This window comes from Protopterus annectens, chromosome 14.part0 (assembly GCF_019279795.1).
Source record: "Protopterus annectens isolate FY-2018-M chromosome 14.part0, PAN1.0, whole genome shotgun sequence".
NCBI lineage: Eukaryota > Metazoa > Chordata > Ceratodontiformes > Protopteridae > Protopterus > Protopterus annectens.
Window position 1 is genome coordinate 895,430,943 of NC_056748.1, and position 24,638 is coordinate 895,455,580.

General features: G+C 41.1%; 1 protein-coding gene across 2 annotated transcripts in view; it reads right to left on the minus strand.

The window, feature by feature from the left end:
- EXOC6 (exocyst complex component 6) overlaps window positions 1–24,638 on the minus strand; it is a 1,799,203-nt gene that overhangs the window by 1,073,153 nt on the left and 701,412 nt on the right. For both annotated transcript variants that reach the window (XM_044056688.1, XM_044056689.1), the window contains exons 9-11: window positions 14,017–14,100; window positions 13,101–13,147; window positions 12,886–13,006 (exon numbers count right to left, since the gene is read on the minus strand). In XM_044056688.1, coding sequence (XP_043912623.1) covers window positions 12,886–13,006; window positions 13,101–13,147; window positions 14,017–14,100 — 252 coding nt within the window. The remainder of the gene's footprint in view (window positions 1–12,885; window positions 13,007–13,100; window positions 13,148–14,016; window positions 14,101–24,638) is intronic.

The window sequence follows — 24,638 nt, forward strand, 5'->3', positions numbered from 1 at the left end:
TGACAGGCTGCGCAGGAGTGGGTACCAGTGCTGGCGTGGCCAGTCCGGGGCAATCAGAATTGTCCTTGATCTGTCCTGTCTTACCTTGAGTAATACTCTTGACAGAAGGAGCAGAGGTGGAAAGGCATAGATTGAGAGATTTATCCACTGAAAAGACAGGGCATCCACTTTCCAGGCCCTGCAGTGAGGACTCCTTGTGCAGAATTTGCTGAGCTGGTGGTTGTAGGGGGAGGCAAAGAAATCCATCTCTGGGGTCCCCCTTTTCTGAATCAGAAGGTTGAAGGTGCTGGGCTCCAATTGCCACTCGTGTGGGTTTAGGAGATTTCTGCTTAAGTCGTCTGCCAGTGAGTTTTGTTTGCCTGGCAGGAATTGAGCTTGCAGATGGATTTGCATGTCCAATGCCGTGTGCCACAGGGTCATGGCTAACCTGCAGAGTGGGTAAGAGTGGGTTCCCCCTTGCTTGTTGATGTACCACATAACTGTGGTGTTGTCTGTTTTTATTAGCAGTTGTCCTGGAAAGAGTAGGGATCTGAAAGCTGTCAGGGCATTCTGCACAGCTAGCATCTCTTTTTGGTTGATGTGCAGATGAATTTGACTTGGGGTCCAGTGCCCCTGAATGCATTTGCCGTCCATGTGTGCTCCCCAGGCATAGTCTGATGCTTCTGTGGTTAGGGTCTGGGTGGCGCTGGGTTGAGAAAAAGGCAGTCCCTTGTTGTGGTAGCATGCTTCTGCCCACCAAAGGAACTCTGTCCTTAGACAAGGTATGATAGGAATGACTGTTTCCAGGTCCTGAGAATGTTGGCACTAAAGACTTTTTAAGTACCACTGACGTTTCCTCATATGCAGTCTTGCATATGGAATTAGCAGTATACATGAGGCCATGAACCCTAAGGCTTGCAGTATTTTTCTTGCAGATAGCTGGGTTTTGGTGGCCATTTATTTGAAGTAGGCTGTCAGATAGACTTGTTTTTCTGAAGTGAGGAATGCCATCTGGGATGTTGTGTCCAAGTTTGCTCCAAGGAATACAATCTTTTCACTGGGTACCAGTTTTGATTTATTTTCATTGATGGTGTACCCCAAGGAAGTGAGAAAGCGTTTCACAAATTTCAGGTGCTGCAACAGCAATTCCTGACTGTCTGTCTGAATCAGACAGTTGTCTAAATACAGGAAAGTTTGGATATTTCTCTGCTTGCAGTATCCAATGGCTGGAGCCAGGCATTTTGTGAAAACTCTGGGCACAGTAAATAAGCCAAAGGGGAGTGTAAAGAACTGATAATGCATAGATCCTGCCCTGAAACGTAGATACTTCCTGCATGACTCCCTTATGGGGATGTGCAGATAGGCTTCTTTTAAGTCTAGGGTGACTAACCAGGCATCCTTGGCTAGCATAGGAAGAAGCTGTTGCAGGGTAAGCATTTTGAAGTTTGGTACCAACAGGAAGGTGTTGAGAATTGAAAGATCCAGGATTGGGTGCCAAGAGCCCTCTTTCCTGGGTACCAGGAAGAGTCTGGAGTAGAATCCTTGACCCCTCTGTTCTACTGGAATCAGCTGAATAGCTCTGATATTGAGCAGGGAAGCTACTTGGCTTTGAGCCTCTGCCCACTGGTTTGGAGGAAGGTCTGGAAACCCACTTGGGGATGGCAGTGAATGGAAATAAAATTTGTACCCCTGGGATACAATGTTGAGGACCCACCGGTCCTGTGTGATGGACATTTCTTGCATGAAGGGCAAGTTTTCCTCCTAGGGGCACAAGCAATTGGGCAGGGCTGGGGAGTGGAGTAAAGAAATCATTGTGATTTTTTTCCATAAGGAGGTGGCTTACCACTCCCTGCTTTAGGGGTGGGGGCACACCATTGCTTAGATCTCTGCATATCCTGAGACTGTAGTCTGGGTGGTCTGTTTCCCCTGGGTCTGGTTTGAGAAGGTCTGGAGGGGGCTGGAAAGCATCAGGGCTTGGAAGGGCAATGCCTACTGAATCTAGGGGGTTGCACTTGTAAGAATTCTTTAAAAGTCTGCATAGACTTAGCTTTTTCTTCCAACTTTTTAAGAACCTCTTCTGCTTTGGTGCCAAACAAACTGTCCTTGCTCAAAGGAGCGTCTAGTAACTTTGATTTGACAAGGTCTGCTCCTTGAGCCAAGCATGTCTTCTCAGTATAGATCCAATGACTGCTGCCCGGCAAGATGCTTCTAGGGCGTCAAAGCCACACTGCAAAGTATGCTTACTGACTTGGTTTGCAGAGTGCATTAGCTCCTGCAATTCTTTATTTTCTGCACAGTCTGTAAAGGTTGCTACTTTTTGTTTAAGAAGTTCCATAATATGCTGCTGGTACTTCAGCATGTGAAACTGACAATTCAATGCCCTAATAGCAAGAGTTGCAGATGTATATAAGTTTTTACCCCATCTGTCCAAAGCTCTGTAATCCCTGTCCAAAGGGGTGGGATTCTTGGCTGTAGTAGCCTTGATACCTTTAGGCCCCTGAGAAATGATCTCTGGGTCAGCAGTAGGATTCTTGAAAAGAAATTTGTGTGTGTCAGGTACTCTGTAATACCTATCAGTAGTAAGACTGTATTCCATAAAAACATCATCAACAACATCCAGGACAGCGGGTATTGCTAAAGGCCTAGGCTGAGGCAACTCTAGGAATTTTCTGAGTCTCTTTTTGGACTGAGGATAGTCTTGGCATTCCCAGTGGAAATGCTCTCTTAAAGTATGCAAGGTTTCACCAAAAGAAAAATCCTCTGGAGGGGAGGCAGAGGGAATGGATTCCGCTGCATCTGAATCATCATAAGCAGATAAGGGCATGTCGTCATAATCAGAAATCTCAGAGTCATCGGACTCCTGGTCTGTAGAAGCTGTAGGGGACTGGTCTCTCTTTCTCTTAGCAGGGGAAGGCCGACAACCCCTAATCAGCGTAATAAGGTCTTCTGCCATTCTGAGTATTTGTTTTTGTGGCATGGGAGCATGTGCATGCACTTTGGTCTTCGATTTTCTAGGCATAGTGCGTACTCTGGGCCTAAGAAACATGGTAGTTTAGGTTAAACAAAAAGTCGTCGGTTTGAGTCAAACATCAGCTGAGCGAAGAACTGCCTCAGAAGCTGGTGCCTGCACAGCAGCTCCGGACCCATCCAAGGTAGAGACATCCGCAGGTTCCACAGTCGAAGAAGAGTCTCGCGGCATACCGGACTCCAAATGGGTCTCCACTGAAGCGGGCATCAGGGGCTGCGAACGTGCCTCACTGAGTACCGGCGGACTGGCGACTACCTTAACGGAAGTGCCGTCGGCAGCTTTGGACCTATGCGGTCAGTCTGTCTTTATATCCTTATGTTTTTTCAGAATATCAGTGGTTGGATGGTTTACCGAAGCCATTTCAGAATATGGAGATCGAGACCAAAAGAATTTAGCGACAAAGAGAGCCCGATGATGAATGGTTCAGGTGTTAAACAAGGCACAAAACCGACAGCGAGGTACGTCGTGGTCTGGGCCTAAACAGGTGATGCAGTAAGAATGAAAATCTCTGTGAGGTATTTGCTTTCCACAGTCAAGACAATTGTTAACATTTTCTGACATTGGTTATAGCAATAAAAAAGGATCTCCAACGGGGTACTTAGATTTAGAAGACTTCAGGATTATTCAATTCGTAAATGAAAATTCAGGTAGAGGCCAACCGGCACTTGCGAACTGCTTCTGCTTTGGGCTCCTCGGCAAGAAAGACTGATGTAATGGTGTCAGTTGCCTGTTTTTATATCCCTGATGACCTGATGTCAGCCCTGGAGTGACAGCATCCGACGCAGAAATACTAAGTCTCTGGTATTCGGGCCGACTGAGGGCTACCTGCAGGCAGATAACCCCAAGTGTGATGACTGCAACAGTGAAACACGAAGAACATCTGACTCTTGGGAGTATTTCCAAAGCTAACAGGTGGGTGGATAAGTCCTCTGTCAGACCCTAGGAACTATGGTTTTGTAGGATGGCAGCAGCAAAACCTGTTATAGCTCTGAAGACATTGCCTAGGTTATATTAGGTTATATTATTTTGTAAAGGTGTGCACCGAGTTCCATGCAGTTGCCTCTAGGATGGCCTGGTAGGGACTCCATTGAGAAAAGCAGTGGTAGTTACTCCATGCCAGCTGCAGTGGACTTTAATATGCCCAGGTAGAATAACAGTACTTAATACAGTTTGCTATCTATTTTGAAATGGTTTGTTTGGAGACATACTTGCCCTGTTTAACCTTTGCAAAACCACCATTAAATGCTCTGCTGTAGTAAGGGGTTTTGTCCAGTCTAGATAGTACCTGATCTGTCTGAGAACATCCAGGAGGGCTTGCCCTACCCTGTTCTGTGGATTTGGGAAGAGACTGGTAGGTGGATAGCCTGGTTTAGGACAATTTCTGAGGGTTTACCTCATTCCTGTGGAAAACAGTGAAAGGTTCTTTACACGAGGGCTTGTGGCTCTGAAACTTTCCTAGCCAATGTGACAACTGTAAGAAAAGTGGCCTTCCAGGTGAGTACCTTTAGAAAGGCACCATCAGCAAGTACAAAAGGTTAATTTTTCTAACTCATAATTTAGATCCAATGCAGGAATAGGGTTCCTTCTGGGTGGTCTCAAGTGAATCACCCCTTTTAGGAAATGTTTCATGTGGGAGTGTGAGAAGATAGGTGGAGCACTGTGCAGGTAAGCTGACATGGCAGATGCATGTACTTTAATGCTGGAATAAGAAAGTCCTTGTCTAAACTAGCCTGACAGGTACTGCAAGACTGAGTTAATGTTTGCCTGAGAAAAGCTGGTATTCAGCAAAGAGATCAACTATGACTATGTCTGACCTCAGCTTTTACGGAAGGCTGGGGTCCAACATAGTCACAGCTAAACTCTTTGCTGGGTGGGTTCGTTGGAGCTCCCTGTTCTGTATGATTGTTCTGGTAGCCATCTCCTGGAATGTCCGAATCCTCTGTCATGGGGAAGCCTTCCCTTATCTTGTCTAGGGGAGGCAAAGGTTCTGAAGGGTAATTCCTGCTGTATCTTGGTGTTGGACATGGTGACAATTCCTTTACTTTTTATTTGCTTTCCTTTTTTCATCCAGATTCTCAAAAACTTGCTCAGCTGGAGGACTGAAAAGAAATTCATTGTTTAGTGAAGCATCCAGAAGTTCTGATCGGACAGGAAATGGGACCTGAGCCATGGATTGTCTCTGGACAACATAACCTGTGGCAGCTGCTCTGTCAGATTCATTTAAGATGTCAAAGGCACACTTTTAAAGAGTGTCTGGAGATTTGTAAACCATCTCTGTCCATCTCCTGAATTTCCTTTCAAAAGGTTCTATCCACAACAGAGTCCACCTTAGCTAGAATTTTGTCCTGGATAGATTCAAAGTACTTTAGCATATGGAACTGACAATTCAAAGCTCTCATTTCCAGTGTGGCAGAAGTATACGCTTTTCCCCCTAATGTGTCTAATAGTCTACTTTCCCTGTCACTAGGCAAGGGAAGTCTGACTGGTCCCTTAGGTACACATTTTGTAGATTCAGTGGAGACTACAGAAGGGTCAGTCTTTGGGTGTTTGTAAAGGTGCTTATGAGATTCAAGCCCTCTTTTAAACTTGTTTGGTTAGAACATGGAGTACAAAATCAGGATATAAAGCAATGTCTTTAAAGACATCATCCAGTTCTACATGTACAAAAGGAACAGCCAGTGGCCTGGGCAAAGGCAAACTTAGCAGTTCCATGTAATGGGTCTGTGTCTGTGAGAACTGTCAGCTTTCCCAAATGAAAGCATTTATCATTCTATGCCAGGTATCCCAAAGGAAAGTCCTCAGGAGGGAGGTGGACGAGAGGGTGTCATCTGAGTCTGAATATGGGTAAGTTTGTGGTTCCAAGTGCCCAAAATAAGACAATTCCTCCTCATCCTCAGACCTAGAGGAATTTGCATATTCCTGAAAAGCCACATCTTCACTTCTTTTGGATGGGGCAGCTTCAGTAGTAGAAGAATGAGAGGGCTTTCTGGATTTCATAAAGACCATGAACTTCTGTGTTAACTTTTAAGACATCTTGGGCTTCTATCTCAAAAAAAGTGGTTGGAGGTGGGGGCGAAGAAAAACAAGTTGTTTGCTTCTGTTTGGGTTGTGACAGGTCCCTACTTAGGCCAGCAGGCAAGGAGCCTCAATGCTCACCACTGGACTCTGGTGAGGGACAGTCACTAAGAGCAAAGGTGGATTGGATTCATACAGTATTTTCAGATGCAACTCTCTGCACCAAGCATAATTTCCCTTAACAGCACACAGGGAGCATGCTCCAGACCTGGGGCTAAATTCTCCTTCTCTCTCCAGACCCACACAAAACTCCCAACTGACCACTTTGGAGCTCTGAGCCCGTGTTTCCAGTAGCTGACACACACACTTAGATATCAGTTTCACACACACACACACACACACACACACACACACACACACACACACACACACACACACACACACACACACACACACACACACACACACACACATCTGGGGAAAGCTGGCATAGATTTATTAGCTGTGCTCCTTTCTACTCAGACTCTGAGTTAATCACACTGCAACCAGTCAGATACCTTAAGGCTTTTACAATGGGTATCCAGTTATACCATCTAAAATTAAAACTAATAAAAATGGTAGGGTGTGACCAAAGCACCAAGGCTTTCAGGAGCGACCACAGTGTCAGTAAAACAAGCATAAGTACTCTCAAGATGTTAAAAGTATTCTCTAAAGGACCAGCCACAATGAAAAGTATTAAAACAATTAATGATAAATAATAAAACAGAAAACAGAAGACAATAAACAACAGAGTTTCAACCACAGAGATATAAAACTAATACAGTTGGATAGTTCCTCACAAAAGCAGGAAACAACACTAAACTATTCTCATGAAATGTCCCTGACTACCTAAAAAATTACTGTTCCCTGACTACTTACTAAAGCAAGGCAAGCTGATGTGTGCTGAGTGTCTTACCACAGCAAAAGCCAGATGATGTCTGTCTTGTCTGTGTGGATGTGTGAGATATGTATCCTTCCAGAACTCTTTCCTGTCAGATTCTAAAGTGCTGCTGCGAGGGTTCCAAAGAAACCAGATGCTGGTTGGAGGATGACATCACCTCTGGTCATCTGACTCTGGTGCAATGCACACACAGAGTTTGCTAAGATCTGTGGCAGCATCTGAAAGCCGTAACACAATTTCAACCTTTCCATCATTCCAGGGTTCTCTGATAAAACATACACATTCGATCAGTTACAACCATACAACCTAATACATACATTCTTCAGGACCTACTGCTTATGCATTTTTAACACAAGTAACTTTACAAATACATTTTTAACTCAAATATTTGTACAAATTACTGCGACAGTCAAACAACATAAAATTATTTACAAAACTCCAACTAAGCTGGCATATGTACACATGTACTGGACTACTCTCCTTGGCACAGATGGCACTAGCACATAACATCACATGGGTGCCCGTTTAAAAGGGGTGACCTGAGGTTGCGACTGTCCGACCATGACTTCTGTTAAGGTTTTGGTAGTTGAGGTAGACAGGGTGTCTCCCTTGAGATCCACAATGGGAATGACGGAAGCTGAGGCCTGCTGAGTGATCTCAGACCCAACAAACATATGTGCTGTGGTAACATCTGCAGGTAGGCCAGAGACCATGGAGGCCTGTTGAGGGATTGTGCTAGAGGGGGTTGGTCCTAGGAGTCACCGGACCAGGAGGCTGCAAAGATGCCTCAACTGGGTCACTGGTAGACTTACAGACTAGAGCTGGAACATCAGGGTCCTTGGTATTTTTGTCTAAGTTTTTTTCAGAATGATACTAGCTGAAGTGCGAGTTTGCAGAAGCCCTGCAGTAACAGTGGATTGCGACACCACTGAGAAACCAAGCAAGAAGACTCCATATGTGGGGAATGTACCCCAGCCCTACATTTTTGGATTTTCAGAAGAAAGTTTGCATAATCAAGATCATTAGAGGTCTCAAGCAGGACAGACAAAATGAGTGAAAATCTTTATGCAGGATTTGCTTCCTACACATCGAGCAATTGTAGACTTTTTTGAACATTAAACAAGTAGAAAAATTTCCCTACTGGAATACTTATCTGGTTCTCTAGAAAAACAAGCTGACCGATGAACTGTGAACATGTGAAGTGCGTCAGACTGCACAACTAGAAAGAATTTAAGTTGGCATTGCCGGATGTCCTCCTTATACCCCGAGGTCCAGATGTTGGACATCCATCGGTTAGGGATGATGCAAAGACTTTGGAAATCAGGCTGGTCATAGTCCTCTGCATGACAGGAATACCCAAGAATCAGAACTGCAACATAGACAAAGAACATCTGGAGTTAACACTGACAGGAAGGGAGTGCATCTGGCCCTCTAGCACTAGCCCTCTAACAGTAATATTAACCAATTCATGCCCTCAATGAGTACTGAAGATAGACACTTTAGTGGTAGCTGGGCCCTCCACAGCCTCCTAACACAAGGATTCTTGGGATACCTTGGGAGAGAAACCATATGATGGTGCACAGTATCAGTTGTCAAAGGACAGATGTCGGACACTAGTTCCTATAAAATGGTAAATGGCCTAGATGTCTCACTCTCACTTGTTTTGCAACAGGACTGGTCAATAGTCTGAGCTAAGCTGCAACAGTTTGCCTCCAAAGAGGTCAAGAAAAGTGGGGACACAGTTAAGTACAGGCTACAGGGCCAGGAGCAGACAATTCTACACCTCTCTGGATATGCAGTTGTCAGGCACCGGAGGGAATGACAAGGTCACCAAGGTCTCATGCTCTCTGCCTACATAAGCCTTAATATTTTTTATTTATTTTTTTTTTGCTATTTTCACAGGTCTTCTATTCTACAAGACTTTCTTTCTGATAACAGCAGAAGGTGTCCTCCAAGGTGGTTGCCATCTCTTGTGTCAATGCCAACAACTTTTTATGCTTGATGAATGTTTTCACATTTTGGTCCCTCTGTCACAGCTTTCTGTTTTTTTAAATAGCACAATATTTGAAGAAGGTCACATCATGCTTCTTCCCCAAACAGACGAGACACTGTAAATGACAGTCTTTTGATGTAATTTGTGTTCCACATGCATACACGAAGAGTCCTTTTTTTGGGGGGGATGACATTAAGGACCTCAGCAATTTGCAATTCACAAATTCGAAATATAAGCTTTTACAATTATTAGTTACAAAACAGTCTAATATAAATGTGAAAAAGAAAGACAAATGATTTTTAATTGGCTATTGCTGGAAAGAACTGATGAACAGATAGAGCTAAAACCATTCATTTCTTGTGGCAAAAAGGAAGAGAAAATTGTGTAGGCCATCCTCTCTCTTTTAAACTGTATTTTAGATTATGTTCTGGGCTGACACAGAGATCAACTTCACAAAATGTCTAAAAGGTCCTGAAGTCAGACCAGAAAGCAGGCACCCACCTGCAGCTAATCTCCATGGATAAGAAATTATACCACAGCAGCAAATCCTACAATGAGTACTTAAGAATTCCTCATAATACATAGCTGCCAGAAAAAAATATATCCTGTTAAGTGGAACTCACACTCATATTAAAGTTCTAAGAGATGTATGCATTCCACATTACATCATTAGATTACAGGATAGGCAGATGCTCGGACATTATAGCATTCCCATTCATAATGTGTGATCCTTAAGCCCAGAAGATCTTTTTAACTGATGCTGTAAACTGAAGGTGTAGCACTGTCTTTTTTGCACTATATGGAATATGTGCTTACCTTCCCTTATTATTCTGGATAAGTATGCAAATGACAGGGAAATGTGCGCTGCTATAAGAAATATTATTGAACAAAGAGCGTTACAATGTTTTCTACATTCTTTGTATGCTTAGTCCAGTGGTAAAAGGGTTCTGTTTTAACACTGCTAAATATAAAAGGTCTTTCGGATTTTCCCGGTTAGGGGTTGCCACAGCGGAACTCCGGTCCGCTAATGATTAGCAGCGGATTTCACAGTGCCGAGTTGCCAGCCTGACACCCAACCTTCAAAGAAGGCACACCCATCCACGCACGCACCTACCTGGATGTCTTTAAATGTCATACGACCGAGGGGAGGACACGCAGACTCCACACAGATGGCGCTCCAGCCGAGAATCGAACGGGAGAACCTGTTGCTGTGAGGCGACAACGCTAACCACTGCATCACCGCGGCCCTACACTGCTAAATATACAGTACTGTATTGCATTCTTGTAAAAAATAATACCAGCTATCAAGTGCAAACAATCATGATCTGATTCCAGAATCCCATACCCTTAAAATCCTAGGTAATTTATCCAATGAACACTTCAGATTTGAAGAACATACATAATGTAATGCTACAGAATAATGACTCTCATTTTCTGCTTCGTTTGCACCAGACAGAAAAAGGAGATTGTTCCACTTTACAAGACATTAATTTGTCCTTGTATTGCATATGTGCACATTTAATTCCACCCTCCTAAAACAGCTTGAAATAATACAAAAGACTTACCAGACATATCTCTTGTGAATATACAGGGAAAGGTTTATGGAATTAAAATAATTTTCCATTAGGAACAGACTACACAAGGGAATGTAATAATTATATTTAGAAAATGTACAAAACTTAATTACAGCACCATTCTATAGAACACACTTGTTCTCCAAAAGGGTTTTAATGTACAAGGACAGTCTGGCAACAAGTCTGCAACTTCAGGGAAGCATATTAAGCCACAGTGAAACATGGAAAAAATAGCTGCCATATTGTTTTTGCTCACTACATGCAACTGTTTAGAGAACGTCAGTTAAAAAAATAACTGCTAAAACAATTACAATGAGTTATATATTGCCACTTTATTTTCCCATTTGCTATCCACGCCACTTAAAAAAGCTATGCTTTGTGGGTATGGGAAAATAAATAAATTAAAACTAATGCAGTTAACTGCATTAAAAGGACATGTGTGTGTGTGTGCGCATGTGCACCCATACTTCTTAACCTTTTGTTGAACAGTTCTGGACAAGGCCAACAGTAATGGGGTGATGCATACCCAAATCGGAGCAATTTTTAAATGTTACTGAAATTAACTTAAAAAGTAAAACGAGCAATATGTTTTTCATCAACATGTGTTTTTCTGAACAATATGAAGTAAGAAAAAGATTTTCAAGAGATGGAACAAAATATGAAGCAAAAATCAGGGACAGTTGAGAGGCGTGGGATGGGGTGCATGCATTGTGTTGCACTGTGTGTGTGTGTGTGTGTGTGTGTGTGTGTGTGTGTGTGTATGTATGTATGTATATATATATATATATATATATATATACTGTGTGTGTGTATATATATATATATATATATATATATATATATATATATATATACATATATATATATATATATATATATATATATTTTAATTCATTTGATCATAATGAGACAAGTGAGGTATCGACAGTCAAAAAACTGCCTCTGTATGAATGTTTTTGTGCATGTGTGCAAGTCTGTCTACTGCATTTGTATTTGTGTGTACAAGTTTCTGTGTGACTCTGCATCTGTTAGTGTATGTATACATGAAACTCACTCTGTGCATGTGTAGATATTAAATAGGTACTTAATGTATAAATGCATATTTTGAATGTAAAATATGTTTTCCAGCAGCAATTACATACTTTACAGCAACTATGAAACATTAGGCAAAGGAACTATTTAACATAAAAAAATACAAAAAATACATGCATATTGTAATAGTAAAGGAAGCAGAAAATGGGTTATCTGTTAAATTGGTTTGTAAGTGCAATAATGTCCTTCAGGATGGATGTTATAGGGGACATAATGGATCTTCCAAGGGTGGAGAGGCCATCCCACCTATGGTTTTGGACCTTACAACACCACCGGATGGTCTGTTATTTCCCCAATAACACCCACCCACCCTAACAGGCAGTATTGCTTGCTTAAATGTCTCGGGAACTAACTGAAGGCAGTTAAAGTTGGTACTTTCATTTCACACAGTAAGGACATAAGAAATAATAATACCTCGATCAACCTGCCAGTTATATGGTCTATTGTTATGAGGAAAAGTTTTAAATTTAGGACTCCCTCCCACTTCAGGTTAGACAATTGCCTTCCTTGTCTGTATTTAAGGTCATGTTTGATGCTTGGTTGAGGGATTGTGTGCATGAGGACCAATAATTTGGTGCAGACTCCTTGGTAGTCTCTTCAAGGCTTTCAGTCTGTTGCATTTTACTGAACACATTTCTAGTCTTCACTTAATTTGCATTAGGAAAAAAAAAACACCTGTTTATTCTTGCAGGTGCTGCTATTTAGTTTTAATCTACTCATCTATTTCATTTCTGATGGTTTTGAAATTCACACAATTCATTAGTAATTTAACATAATCTGACTGAACCATGATCTAATATGTATATGGTCATTTAGCATGAAACATATGAGACCGCTGGGAATTATGCTGTTTAATTTGCAAACAGCAGATTCAGATTTGGTGTGATGTGTTTCCTAGTGGTACATCAAACGCTCAACTATTTATACTAATTTAATGAACAAAAGGTCACTCAACACTCTTTAGTACTTAATGCAACAGTAACAGCAGATAAACTCTGTGCATTCTAAAGTCTTGCACTAATAATATGTTCAAAAGGACTGTTCATAAGTAAATCACAATCAGATTAGGCAAAAAAAAACCACAAGGCTGTAGCTCACAGCCTGTGTGTATGGAGAAAAGCAATAACTTGTTAGATTTCCAGACATATCTGATAACATTTTAATTAGAAATAACAGATCTGCCACATAAATTTTCTCCTTGACAGCAATCAATATCTAGCAAAGTACCACATGAAATGTTATGAAAACAGCACTTCTTACTTACTGAATGAGTTCTAAGAACAGCAACAGTTTTTGCGAGTGCCATATTCCAAAGTTCATCTGTATATGCTCTAGTTACCAATCCCTGCGTTGCATGTAAGATGTGGTCTTCAACTACAAAGAATCTGAAATTCAAAAGTGAAAAATCAGTAAGTGTGTTCTACTTTAATATTCAATGTGGCATACAAATCTCCAGATATAAACATGGAATTGACTTACCCTACAATTTGATTGAAATATTTCCTATATCCTTCAACAGTTTCATGCTATATTAAAGAAAAAGAAACTACTTAAAATCCTATTAATAATATGTTTTAATTAATGTCAATTCATTTAACCAACACTGTTTTTTTCTGGTTAACAGAACCCTAACCTGATCTTCAAATTTAACAATTATGCATTGCACCCTCTTCTGCAGGACTTCCCAAAATTTCTCCTCACAGAGGCCAACATTAATCACATGTATACGAAGTGATGACTATGGCAGTAAACACAAAATAAAGGTTTTTAATGTCAATGTCTGTTGGTAACAGTCTGATATGTTGGAACTAGCAATGCAGAGTCCCAGAATGTCAGGACTGAATGACCAAAAATCAAGACTTACATATAATAAGTCCTAGACTGCTATTTCCAGAATATTTCCTTTTCTCCGAGGTATAGTGATCTCAGAGTTGGTACATATATATGTGTGTGTGTGTATATATATATATATATATATATATATATATATATATATATATATATATATATATATATATATAAGTTTGGGGTGCTTGTGAGGCTTGTCCCCCACCTATGTTTAAAAAAAAAAGTTTAAAGGAGAACAGCAAAGTTTAATAGTCACTCTTCTGTATTTTCCATTTATTTATTTACTTTTTGGCTGTTTCAGGACTTGCATCATGAGCCCTGACTTTTCAATAGGAAGCTGCATTTGTTGCCATTCAGCTATCAGTTCTCAGCAGTCCACAGGACAGTAAATTAACCCAAAAGATTTACTTAATCCTGAAAAAGGAACATGTGCTTAGCTCAGAAACTGTTGACTGCCATTGTCTTAATAACAGTTTAGGCACTACCCCAACCAAACCTTAATATTTAATAAATAAACTCATGATCCTCATATTACTTAAACCTTTACCATATTGGACTGTGGCTGTAAAACTAGTCGTGCTTGTTTTCTTCTCTGTTTCCTGTAGTAACTTTCAAATGTCTCTCTGTCACCCTAAAGATAAACATAAAACAATAAAATTATATAGGCAAAAACTTACTATAGATTTAAAAATGAATGACAGCTACTCTCTTAAGAAAACACACAAATAAGGACTTTACTTTACTTTCATAAACTTTACTTCTCCCATGTTCTGCAACTACCATGTAGTCCTGGTCACAAATATTGTTGGTGGATTATCTTGTCTGACAGTAACTCCCACAGCTGTACCTTGCATTGGTTCATTATATACAGCATAAGTCAAACCCTAATAAATGGGTAGACAGAAAAGTACAGTTGTGTACACTTACCATAAATGTAGATGTTCGAGTGTATTCACTGTTGCAGTCATCAAATTTGGGTTATCTTCTTGCAGTAGCCCTCAGTCGGCCTGATTATCAAGTCTTTGGTCCTGTGATGGTTGCTGTCTCATCTTCCATGACGTCAGGTAGTCAGGGGTATAAAGCATGCAGCCGATGCCATTACAACAGTTTTTCTTGCCCCAGATGTCAGGTGCCCCCCTAATGGGAAGCAATTAAATATAAATATGCAAGGTTATACCTCCAACAAAAAAGCAAATACACCAAAAAGCTTTTAAGCATAGTAAAAGAGAATCGAAGTATAGCCAAAAGAAGTCAGGGGGGCTGGAGGGAGGGTAACCAGGACTGCAACAGTGAATACACACTAACATCTACATTTATGGTAAGTGTATACAACTGTACTATGTTCTTCGTGTTTTACTGTTGCAGTCATCACATTTGGGGAGATTCCCAAAGCTAAGGATGGGAGGAGGAATTTAGGTAGCATTAGGACCAGCTATAAGTCCCTGCAAGACTGCAGTGGCAAAACTGGCTCTGGATTTAGAGAAAATAGGCAAATGGTAATGCTTGGTGAAAGTATGTACAGAACTCCAGGTAGCAGCTTCTATGATGTCCCTGGTAGGGACATCTCTGAGAAAGGCTGTAGAGGTAGATGCAGCCCTGGTTGAGTGCAGTGTTATCCCCTGTGGGATAGGTTTTCCATGTTGCTTATAGCAGAAATGAATGCAATGGCCATTCCATTTAGAAATGGTTTACTTTGAAATGGCCTTCCCTTCTGCCCCTGCAGCAAATGCCACCAGCAGTTGTTCAGATTTCCTTTGAGGTTTAGTCCTGTCCAAGTAAAATCTAAGTTGTATTTACACATCTAAGGAGTGCAGTATCTGTTCCCCTTTGTTCTGTGGATTAGAAAAGAAGGTTGGCAAATGAATGGACTGATTAAGAGCCACACTGGATACCACCTTGGGCATGAAGGAGGGGTTGGTCCTGAGGGACGCTCTATCCGCATGAAAGATGATGAAAGGCTCCACTGCCATCAGGGCCTGTAATTCAGATACCCTTCTTGCTGAAGTGATTGCTAAAAGGAAGGCTGTTTTCCAAGAAAGGAATTTTAACTTTACACTTGCAGCTGGCTCAAAAGGAGGTAGAGTGAGTTTTTCCAATACAAAGTTAAGATCCCAGGCTGGAGTTGGGGCTCTCCTGGGTAGTCTTAAGTTTTTGGCTCCTCTGAGGAACTGCTTGAGCAGTGGATGAGAGAAGAGGGGTGGTTCTGTGTTGTAATGAGCTGAAATGGTTGAGGCATGAATTTTGATGGAGGAAAAAGAAAGGCCCTTGTGAAGCATCTCAGTTAAGTATAGAAGGGCGCTGCTGTGCCCATCCCTTGAGTTTGGTTCCAGGAACAGTATCTTTTACATTTTTCAGCCTAAGAGTTTCTAGTACTAGGCCTCCTTGCCTCCAAAATGACATCCAACACTTGTTTACTGAGGGATGGTAATGGGGAGGTCAAGCAATTAGCCAGGCTGCCAGGTTCAGGGTTTGAAGATGATGCAGAATCTGGCCCTCCTGCTGGGACGGCAGGGTACGGGTCTGAGGCAGGTGCCATGGTGCCAGCAGTGTCACACTGCGCAAGAGGGGGTAACAGTGTTGGCGTGGCCAGTCTGGTGCAATCAATATCGTCCTTGGTTTGTCCTGTTTGATCTTTAGTAGTACTTTGGAGAGGAGGAAAGGCATAAACTGATAGATTTTTCTAGTTAAAGGACAGGGCATCCACTTTCCAAGCTTGTTTGTGGGGAGTCCTTGTGCAGAATTTGTCCAATTGGTAGTTCTGGGGGGAGGCAAACAGGTCTATATCTGGGCTCCCCCATTTGTTTATCAACATGCTGAAAGTCTTTGATTCCAGTTTCCACTCGTGTGGGTCCATGAGATTTCTGCTTAGTTCGTCTACCAGTGTATTTAGCTTTCCTGGCAGGAATTGCACCTGTAAATGCACTTGGTAGCTCAAGGCTGTGTTCCACAGAGCCATGGCTAGTCTGCAGAGGGGGTATGAACGGGTCCCCCCTTGTTTGTTTATGTATCACATAACAGTGGTGTTGTCCGTCCTTACCATTAATTGTCCTGGAAGAATGTGGTCCTTGAAGGCTGTCAGACCATTCTGTACAGCTAACATTTTTTTCTGATTGATATGCAGGTGCATTTGACTTGGGTTCCATTTGCCCTGAATGCACTTCCCTGCCAGGTGAACCCCCCATGCATAATCTGATGTGTTTGTTTTTAGGGTTTGGGCGGCAGGGGGTAGAGTGAATGGTAGTCCCTTGTTTTGGTGGCAGGCCTCTGCCCACCAAAGAAAATCGAACTGTAGGTAAGGTATGATAGGAATCATTGCTTCTAGATCCTGAGAATGTTGACACCATATGCTTTTTAGATACCACTGTAGTTTCCTCATATGTAGTCTTACATATGGAATTAGGAGAATGCAGGAGGCCATGAACCCCAAGGCTTGCAGTATTTGCCTTGCAGATAGCAGGGTGTTTGTGGCCATTAGTTTGAAGTAAGCTGTCAAATGAATTTGCTTCTCTGGCGTGAGGAAGGTCATCTGGGAAGTTGTGTTCAAGCTTGTTCCCAGGAATATAATTTGTTGACAGGGTACAAGATGTGATTTATTTTCGTTTATGGTGTACCCCAGACAAGTTAGCATCTTTTGTACAAACGCCAGATGATTCAAAAGTATGTCCTGGCTTTCTGCCTGAATTAGACAATCGTCCAGGTATGGGTATATTTGAATATTTCTTTGCCTACAAAATGCAAAGACTGGAGCTTGGCACTTTGTGAATACCCTGGGCGCAGTAGATAAGCCAAAGGGCAGTGCAGAGAACTGATAGTGCATGTACCCTGCTTTGAAGCGTAGGTATCTTCTGCAAGATTCCCTGATTGGGATGTGCAGGTAGGCTTCCTTTAAATCCAGTGTTGCCAACCAGGCATCCTTGCCTAGCATAGGAAGCAACTGGTGAAGAGTTAGCATCTTGAATTTTGGGATCACCAAAAAAGGTGTTTAGGGTAGAAAGGTCCAGGACAGGACGCTATGAGTTGTCTTTTCTGGGTACCAGGAAAAGTCTTGAGTAGAAACCTTGTCTCTTTTCCTCTTCTGGTACAGTTTGAATAGCCCTTATGCTTCAGAGAGAGAGTAATTGCTTTTGAGCCTCTGCCCACTGATTTGGGGGTAGATCTGGCCAACTGTTTGGGGTTGGTAACATGTGGAAGTGAAATCTGTATCCTTGGGAAACTATATTTAAAACCCATTTGTCCTGGGTAATTAGTTCCCAGTTTTTTGTCTGCAGAGCAATCTTTCCCCCTAAAGGAGCAGTCAGTTGAGAAGGGCTTGGAAGTTTTAAAGTTAAGTCATTGAGACAGTTTACCATAGGGGGGAGTCTTACTACTCCCTGATTTGGAAGTGGGAGCCCCCACTGCTTAGTCCTGTGCGTACCTTGGGACTGAAGCCTGGGTGTTCTGCTGGTTCTGAGTTTGGACTGAGAAGGCCTGGAAGAGGCAGGAAAGGACCAATTCTTAAGAGGGCCAATGCCTACTAAAGTTTGGAGGCTGTACCTGTAGGAACCATTAACAGTTTACATAGATTTAGCTTTTTCCTCCATCTTTTTAAGTACTACTTCTGCTTTGTTGCCAAACAGGCGGTCCTGATTTAAGGGAGCATCTAGCAATTTAGCTTTAACATGATCTGGCAAAGACTGCTCCTTAAGCCAAGCATGCCTTCCAAGTACAGACCCAGTGACAGCAGCCCTGCAAGATGCCTCTAGTGAATCAAAACCACATTGCAAAGTATGTTTTCCAACTTGTTCAGCAGAATGCATTAAATCCTGTAAATCCTTATTTTCAGCACAGTCAGGAATCAACATCATTTTCTGTTTAAGCAATCCAATAATATGCTGCTGATACTTTAACATATGAAACTGGCAGTTTAAGGCCCTAATGGCCAAGGTTGCAGAAGTGTATACCTTCTTACCCCATCTATCTAGCACCCTGGAATCTCTATCAGAGGGGGAATGCCCTTGGGTCCCTGTGAAATGGTCTCAGGATCCGCAGTAGGATTTTTAAAAAGGAACTTGTGAGAGTCAATAACCCTGTAATATCCATCAGGTTTTCTGGGAGCAGGAGGTAAAGAATCAGGGTCCAAGCTAGATTCCAAAAAGGCATCATCAACAATGTCCAGTACAGGGGGGGTAGCTAAAGGCCTGTGTTGGGCAGGAGTAAGAAATCCCTAAGCATCTTTTTAGAATCAGAGTAATCCTGGCTTTCCCAGCGGAAATGCTCCCTAAGAGTATGCAAAGTTTCACCAAAAGAGAAATCCTCTGGAGGGAAAGCAGAGGTAATAGAGTCTTCTGCATCAGAATCCTCATAGGCAGATGACGGTAAATCCTGGTCATCAGAGGAAACAGAAATTTTAGAATCCTGATCAGAAGTATCATAGGCAAATTCAGTCCTAGATCTCTTAGAGGGGGAAGGTTGGCTTCTCCTGATTAAAGTAATAAGGTCTTCAGCCATTCTTATCATTTGTTTTTTTTTTTTAGGCATAGAGGCCTGAGCATGCGGTCTGGGCGTCGGTTTTCTAGGCATGGTTTGAATTTTAGGCCCTGAAGAAGAAGATGGCGTTGGTTTAATACGCAAATCATCAGGCCTGAATACACCCTCAGAAGCCGGTGCCTGCACAGCGGCTCCGGACCCATCCAAGGTGGAGACATCCGCAGGTTCCACAGTTGAAGCATCTCGCGGCATACCAAACTCTGAATGGGTCTCAGTAGTGGCCTGCGAATCTGAAGTAGCGAGTATCAGAGGCTGCAAAAGAGCCTCACTGAGTACCGGTGAACTGGTGACTAGCTTAGAAGAAGCCTCATCGGCAGCTTTGGACCTAGGCGGCCTGTTTCTGTCTTTATCTTTGCATTTTTTCGGAATGTCGGTAGTCGGATTGCTTACTGAAGACGTATCTGGATAACTGAACCGAGTACCAAAATATTTAGAAGCGTAAATACACCGACGACGAATAGTTCGCTGTTTAAACAAGGCACAAAACCGACAGTGAGGTACATCGTGGTCAGGGCCTAGGCAAGGAATACAGTACGAATTAAAATCTTTAGGAGGTATTTGCTTTCCACAAGAAATACAATTACTGACTTTTACTTTCATCGGTTTAGAGCAATAAAAAGTTTCCCCAATGGGGTACTTAGCTTTAGTTGAAGACTTCGGTTCTGAAACTCGAAGACGACAATTTCAGTTGTTGGCCGACCGGCACTTGCGAACTGCTTCTGCTTCGGGCACCGCACAGCAAGAAAGACTGATGTAATGGAAGATGAGACAGCAACCGACGCAGGACCCAAGACTTTGATAAACTGGCCGACTGAGGGCTACTGCAAGCAGATAACCCAAATGTGATGACTGCAACAGTGAAACACGAAGAACATCAGTACATCTTCAGTGACAACCTAGGCCCAAAGCATTAAGGAAACAGCACGCATGCAAACATTTTGCAGTAAACAAGTAACATTAAGCAAAACAAAATACATTTATCCAGTTGATATGATTTTATTTTTATTGCGGTAGGTGAACTGGGATCTATTTTCATCTAGGGCCTTGATACATAAAAATTTGCAAAATCAGTAGTAGGAAAATACAGTCAGGTGTACAGTGATGAATACTGAGGGAATTTTAAGAATATTTTAATGTACTTAAACAATAAAGAATCAAGAACATAACATGTTACATTCTTTCGTTAATCAGCAATGCAGGTCAAAGCCAGATCCAGCACTAGGTGACCTAGGTAGTTGTCTAGGGCCTGCTGGTTGGAGAGGGCTTTCACAATATTTACTTTTTAATTAAAAAAAAAAAAAAAAAAATAATACATCTTCTTTAAGGGTGTTCATTCTTCTTTAAAAATGCCCCCGTGTCCATGTGCCCCTGCATGCATCTACACACACAACTGTTTTTGCTTGCTTGCTTCTTTTCCACATCCGTGTGTGGAATTTAAACACAAAATGTGCCTGCCTGCTGGACATGTTATACGTATATGCTGTTTCAATGAATGTGCGTTTCAAGGGCAGAGAAGTTTACTGTTAATGCTAAGTCTGTTTTCATTGTAAGACTGCATTGTTTTGTTTAACAAATTGTCTATCAGTGGTTGTGCTACGAAATTTGATCTAAAAGTTATAAAATAAATCCAAATATCTGTAATCACTGTAGAAGTAAAGAAGAAAATACTATGCACATTGACAGATTTGAACAGTGTTTATGGTAATTGGGGAGAAATATCCAAGTATGGCTGCAGGGGGCTACTGTGTGTGTAGGTGGGCTCTGATGCATTACCCTGCATAGGGCCCCATTTGACCATGATCCAGCTCTGATGCAGGTACATTACTTACAGGAGCGCAGACCGAATCTCCTTACAGATTCCTTTGCACACTTGACTGTGGGACATGTTTGACTGCTGGAATATATGCTGGTGATTAATGATGCATTTCTTCTCCATGGAAGTCATAAATTACACAAAGTGATTCAGAGCCACTGAATGTTAAAGGGTGGCTTAAGTAGTTAGCAAAAAAAAAAAAACCCTGATAAATATACTACAGATGTGACTGCAAATGCTTTAGTACAATTTAACTTATCACTTGTCCCTAGCCTCTGTCTGTTGAAACATTACAATGCTAACAAAACTTTACAGGGACTCAGAATCATAGTAAAGGAGTGATTTTTAAGTGCCTTAGCAGAGTGCTAAATTGTCAGCTAATCAGAACTATTGGCTGCTAAAGCATACACGCTCAATACAAGATTAGCAGGAAAATGAACGGAAGACAGATTAGCCAGAAAACAAGTCCTATGTATAGAAAACAAGTTACCATAAATGAAAAGAAAAACTGTGCATCAGCATTTCTGAAAATTATGGCTGGTTAGTGGGTGATTGTAAAGGGACACACAGACATATAAGTACGGGGAAACACCCACCAATCAGGACTTAAGATGCTTATAAGGATATGACATTCTTGAACCAATGACATAATCGTCCATGTCCTTAGGATTTGTAGTTCAGTTTAGTTCAGAAGTTGCGGTATAAAAGGGACAATTAGCAGCGCATATCAGAACTATAAGAATTAAACAGAAGAGGATAGAGAACACTAGTAAATGAGAATGGAAAAGTAATATATAAAGATACAATGGGAGGATATTTGTATAGTTCTCAAGCACACAGCAGAATCTAGAAGGCTTAGGATTTTTGCATGGAAGTGTTTGCATAGGTATTTTTGTACCCAAGTTAGACTTCAGAGAATTTTTCCACAGGTAGACAGCATTTGCTAGATGTGTAATGTGAAAGACTGGGATACCTGGGAACATCTTTTTTTGGGAATGCAATAAGTAGACAGGTTTTAGAAATTTTCGACATGGTATTTTTTTTGAAATTTTGGGGAAGCAAATTATTTTAACTAAATAAATGATTACTTGAGACAGGATATAGAAACTGAATTGCCAAAAACCATCCAAGTGGCTATTTTCCCAGGAGTCTCTTATGGGGATGTGCAGATTAAATAAGTCAGGGAAGACATGTCTTTCTATAAGTCAATTACAATAGTAATAAACAGGTTAACTTTACATTTTTACTACTTACTGTTTGCATTTTAGTCAAAGATCACAATTTTGTTAACTATGACACAGCTGTCTGAGGGATGTCAAAGGAAAAGAAGCATAATTACAAATTTTATTGCACACAACACAACTGATTCAATTTCAGCAGAAATCACTGTACATTAGAGAGCTTCTAGATTAAACTAGAACACTCATTCATTCTCTGATGTACAATTTCTTATTATGGGGAAATCCTAAACTTATAACAGCACTCAATAAATGCAAGACAGAAAATCACTCCTGAATTGGACGCCTGTCTATCACAGGGCACACTGCGGAAAATTTAGAAGACTGCAAAATCAGCTAATGGTATATCTTTGGAAAGAAACGTTTAGTCAGAAGCACACCCCACATTTACAAATACAAAACTTCAAAAACAAAAACATCTAGGCAGAATCAAAGGCTGGGTTCATCATTCCTTCTTTCAAATTGGATGTTCAAATACAGCTCGAAAATTATTACTATAATGCCTCCTCTACTCCCCGAATAATAAACTTCTCATGCTGAATTATAACTGGACTGACCCAATGGTTCTGGGTGAATGGGATGAATATATGCTTTGTGGATGCCAATAATTTTGTTACAGTGCATTTTCTGTCAAATTGCAACCTGGGTTTGTTAGCTTATTTGGAGATCTGCTTTACTTGCTGGTCTGCCTACTAGTTTGTGCTTTGGGATGGACTTCAGCTCCAACCTCTGCTCTTTAATAGTTTTAACATGACTGTATTGGAACACCCACCAACAAACACAAGTGTGAAGAATACTGGTCACTCTTCCACTCACTCTGTATTGTGTCACTAAGGAACTGCTCAGTCAATGAAGCAATGAAAGCTATCCGGTCTAGTATGAATAACCATGCCTTGTTTAATCGACAATGTGATTGCTTGAACCCAAAACATATTAAAAACCTTGGGAGATTGACAGTGACATTCCTGATATGCTATAAAGATAAACTTTTCTTTTTTTGCAGGGAGGGCAAGCCCCTTGGTGCCCCTAACATGGGTGCAAGCCCAGAACTATGTAAAAACACAATTCTGAGACTGCACATACTCAGGGAAGGAAACAGTGAGGACAAAGCAAAACTCACCTTTCCACAGTTCTCAAGTCTAAACCTCATGAGAAGATGCCAGCAATCTTTCCCTAGTGACATTTTAAGCATCGATCAACTGTCCAGAAACAAGAATTAGGACCTATTAATCATCTAGCTACCGAAAATGATTTAACTGCTGTGCTTTGTTTTCACAGATAAGGAAAAAGACTACTTGGGTCCAGTGGTCTTCATGAACTCCAATAAATCTTTGGCTGAGTTTATCCCGTCTTTCAGTTTATTCTAAAGACAGCATGGTTTGAAAGCAGTTTTATGGATTTGAAACCGTCAGATCTATAGGTTTGGACTTTTTTTGCCTTTGGTTCTGTTGAAGTTGTTGAACCCAATATGTCTTAAACATTTTTGTAGTAGGATCCGATGGAAAAGTCATCTCCGAACATGTCCAAGACCTTAGAGGACAAGGATGAAGCACAGCTAGATAGTTTACACTTTTACTTTGTTTTCTCTTTTTCTGTGTGTGTAGTGCCAGAAATTGCCTCACCAAAGGAGGAAGGCAATAGACCTCTCAATATAAGCTTGTTTTTGCATAAAACCAAGGCTCTGTGTTTGAACGTATGAAACCTAGCACAGTCCTCCTGCAGGTGAAGGGGACCGAGGTAATACACACAAACACACGCACACACACACACACACACACACACACACAGTATGCGAGTCACTGACAGGAATTTTGTGACAGTATTTTTCACAATTTTTGAAGCCAGCCATTATAACAGTCGAAAAAATACAACACAAGGATAGAAATAATTATTCTATTAAAAAAGAAAAATAGAAACTAGAGAAAAAATACCAACAATGGTAAAGACAGTTACACAAAAGCACTGCAGAAGGACTAACAATAGTATCGTAAGGTTCTTTCATACAAGAAGAAGAAAGAAGAAGGGTGTTTAAACTATTAAATTAAGCTGTTGCTAAGGTAAGGGATAGAAAAGAGATTAAACTATTTATGCAAAAATTAGAAGCCAAAATATCAGAAAAAATATTGAAAAATCACTTATCTGCCAGACAGCAATTTGGAGAACCCCATCTTCACAAAGCGACAAATGAGATCTCAGGTAACTTAGAATGGTGCATTATGGGTAAGAGAAGAGCTCGAGAGCTTTTAGGTTGCCATGAGCTATTGCAACTACTGAGCTGGATCTAGGGATTAGATCCAAACCCACTGGTTTGAGGATAGAATGAAAAGTGACAACAGATCCAGTTTTAATTGTATTTGCTATCACAATAAAACAGTATTTTTGGCTAGGCTTTAAAATATATACTCGTTATACCAGTCTATTACAAAGCTAATACAGCTAAATAACTTTTAATTTGAAGTTGTTCCATTACCTATTCTATTATTCTCTTCTAAGTTGAAGATGTTCCATTATCTACTCTATTATTCTCTTCTATTCTCTTCTACGTTGAAGATGTTCCATTATCTATTCTATTATTCTCTTCTATCTTACATG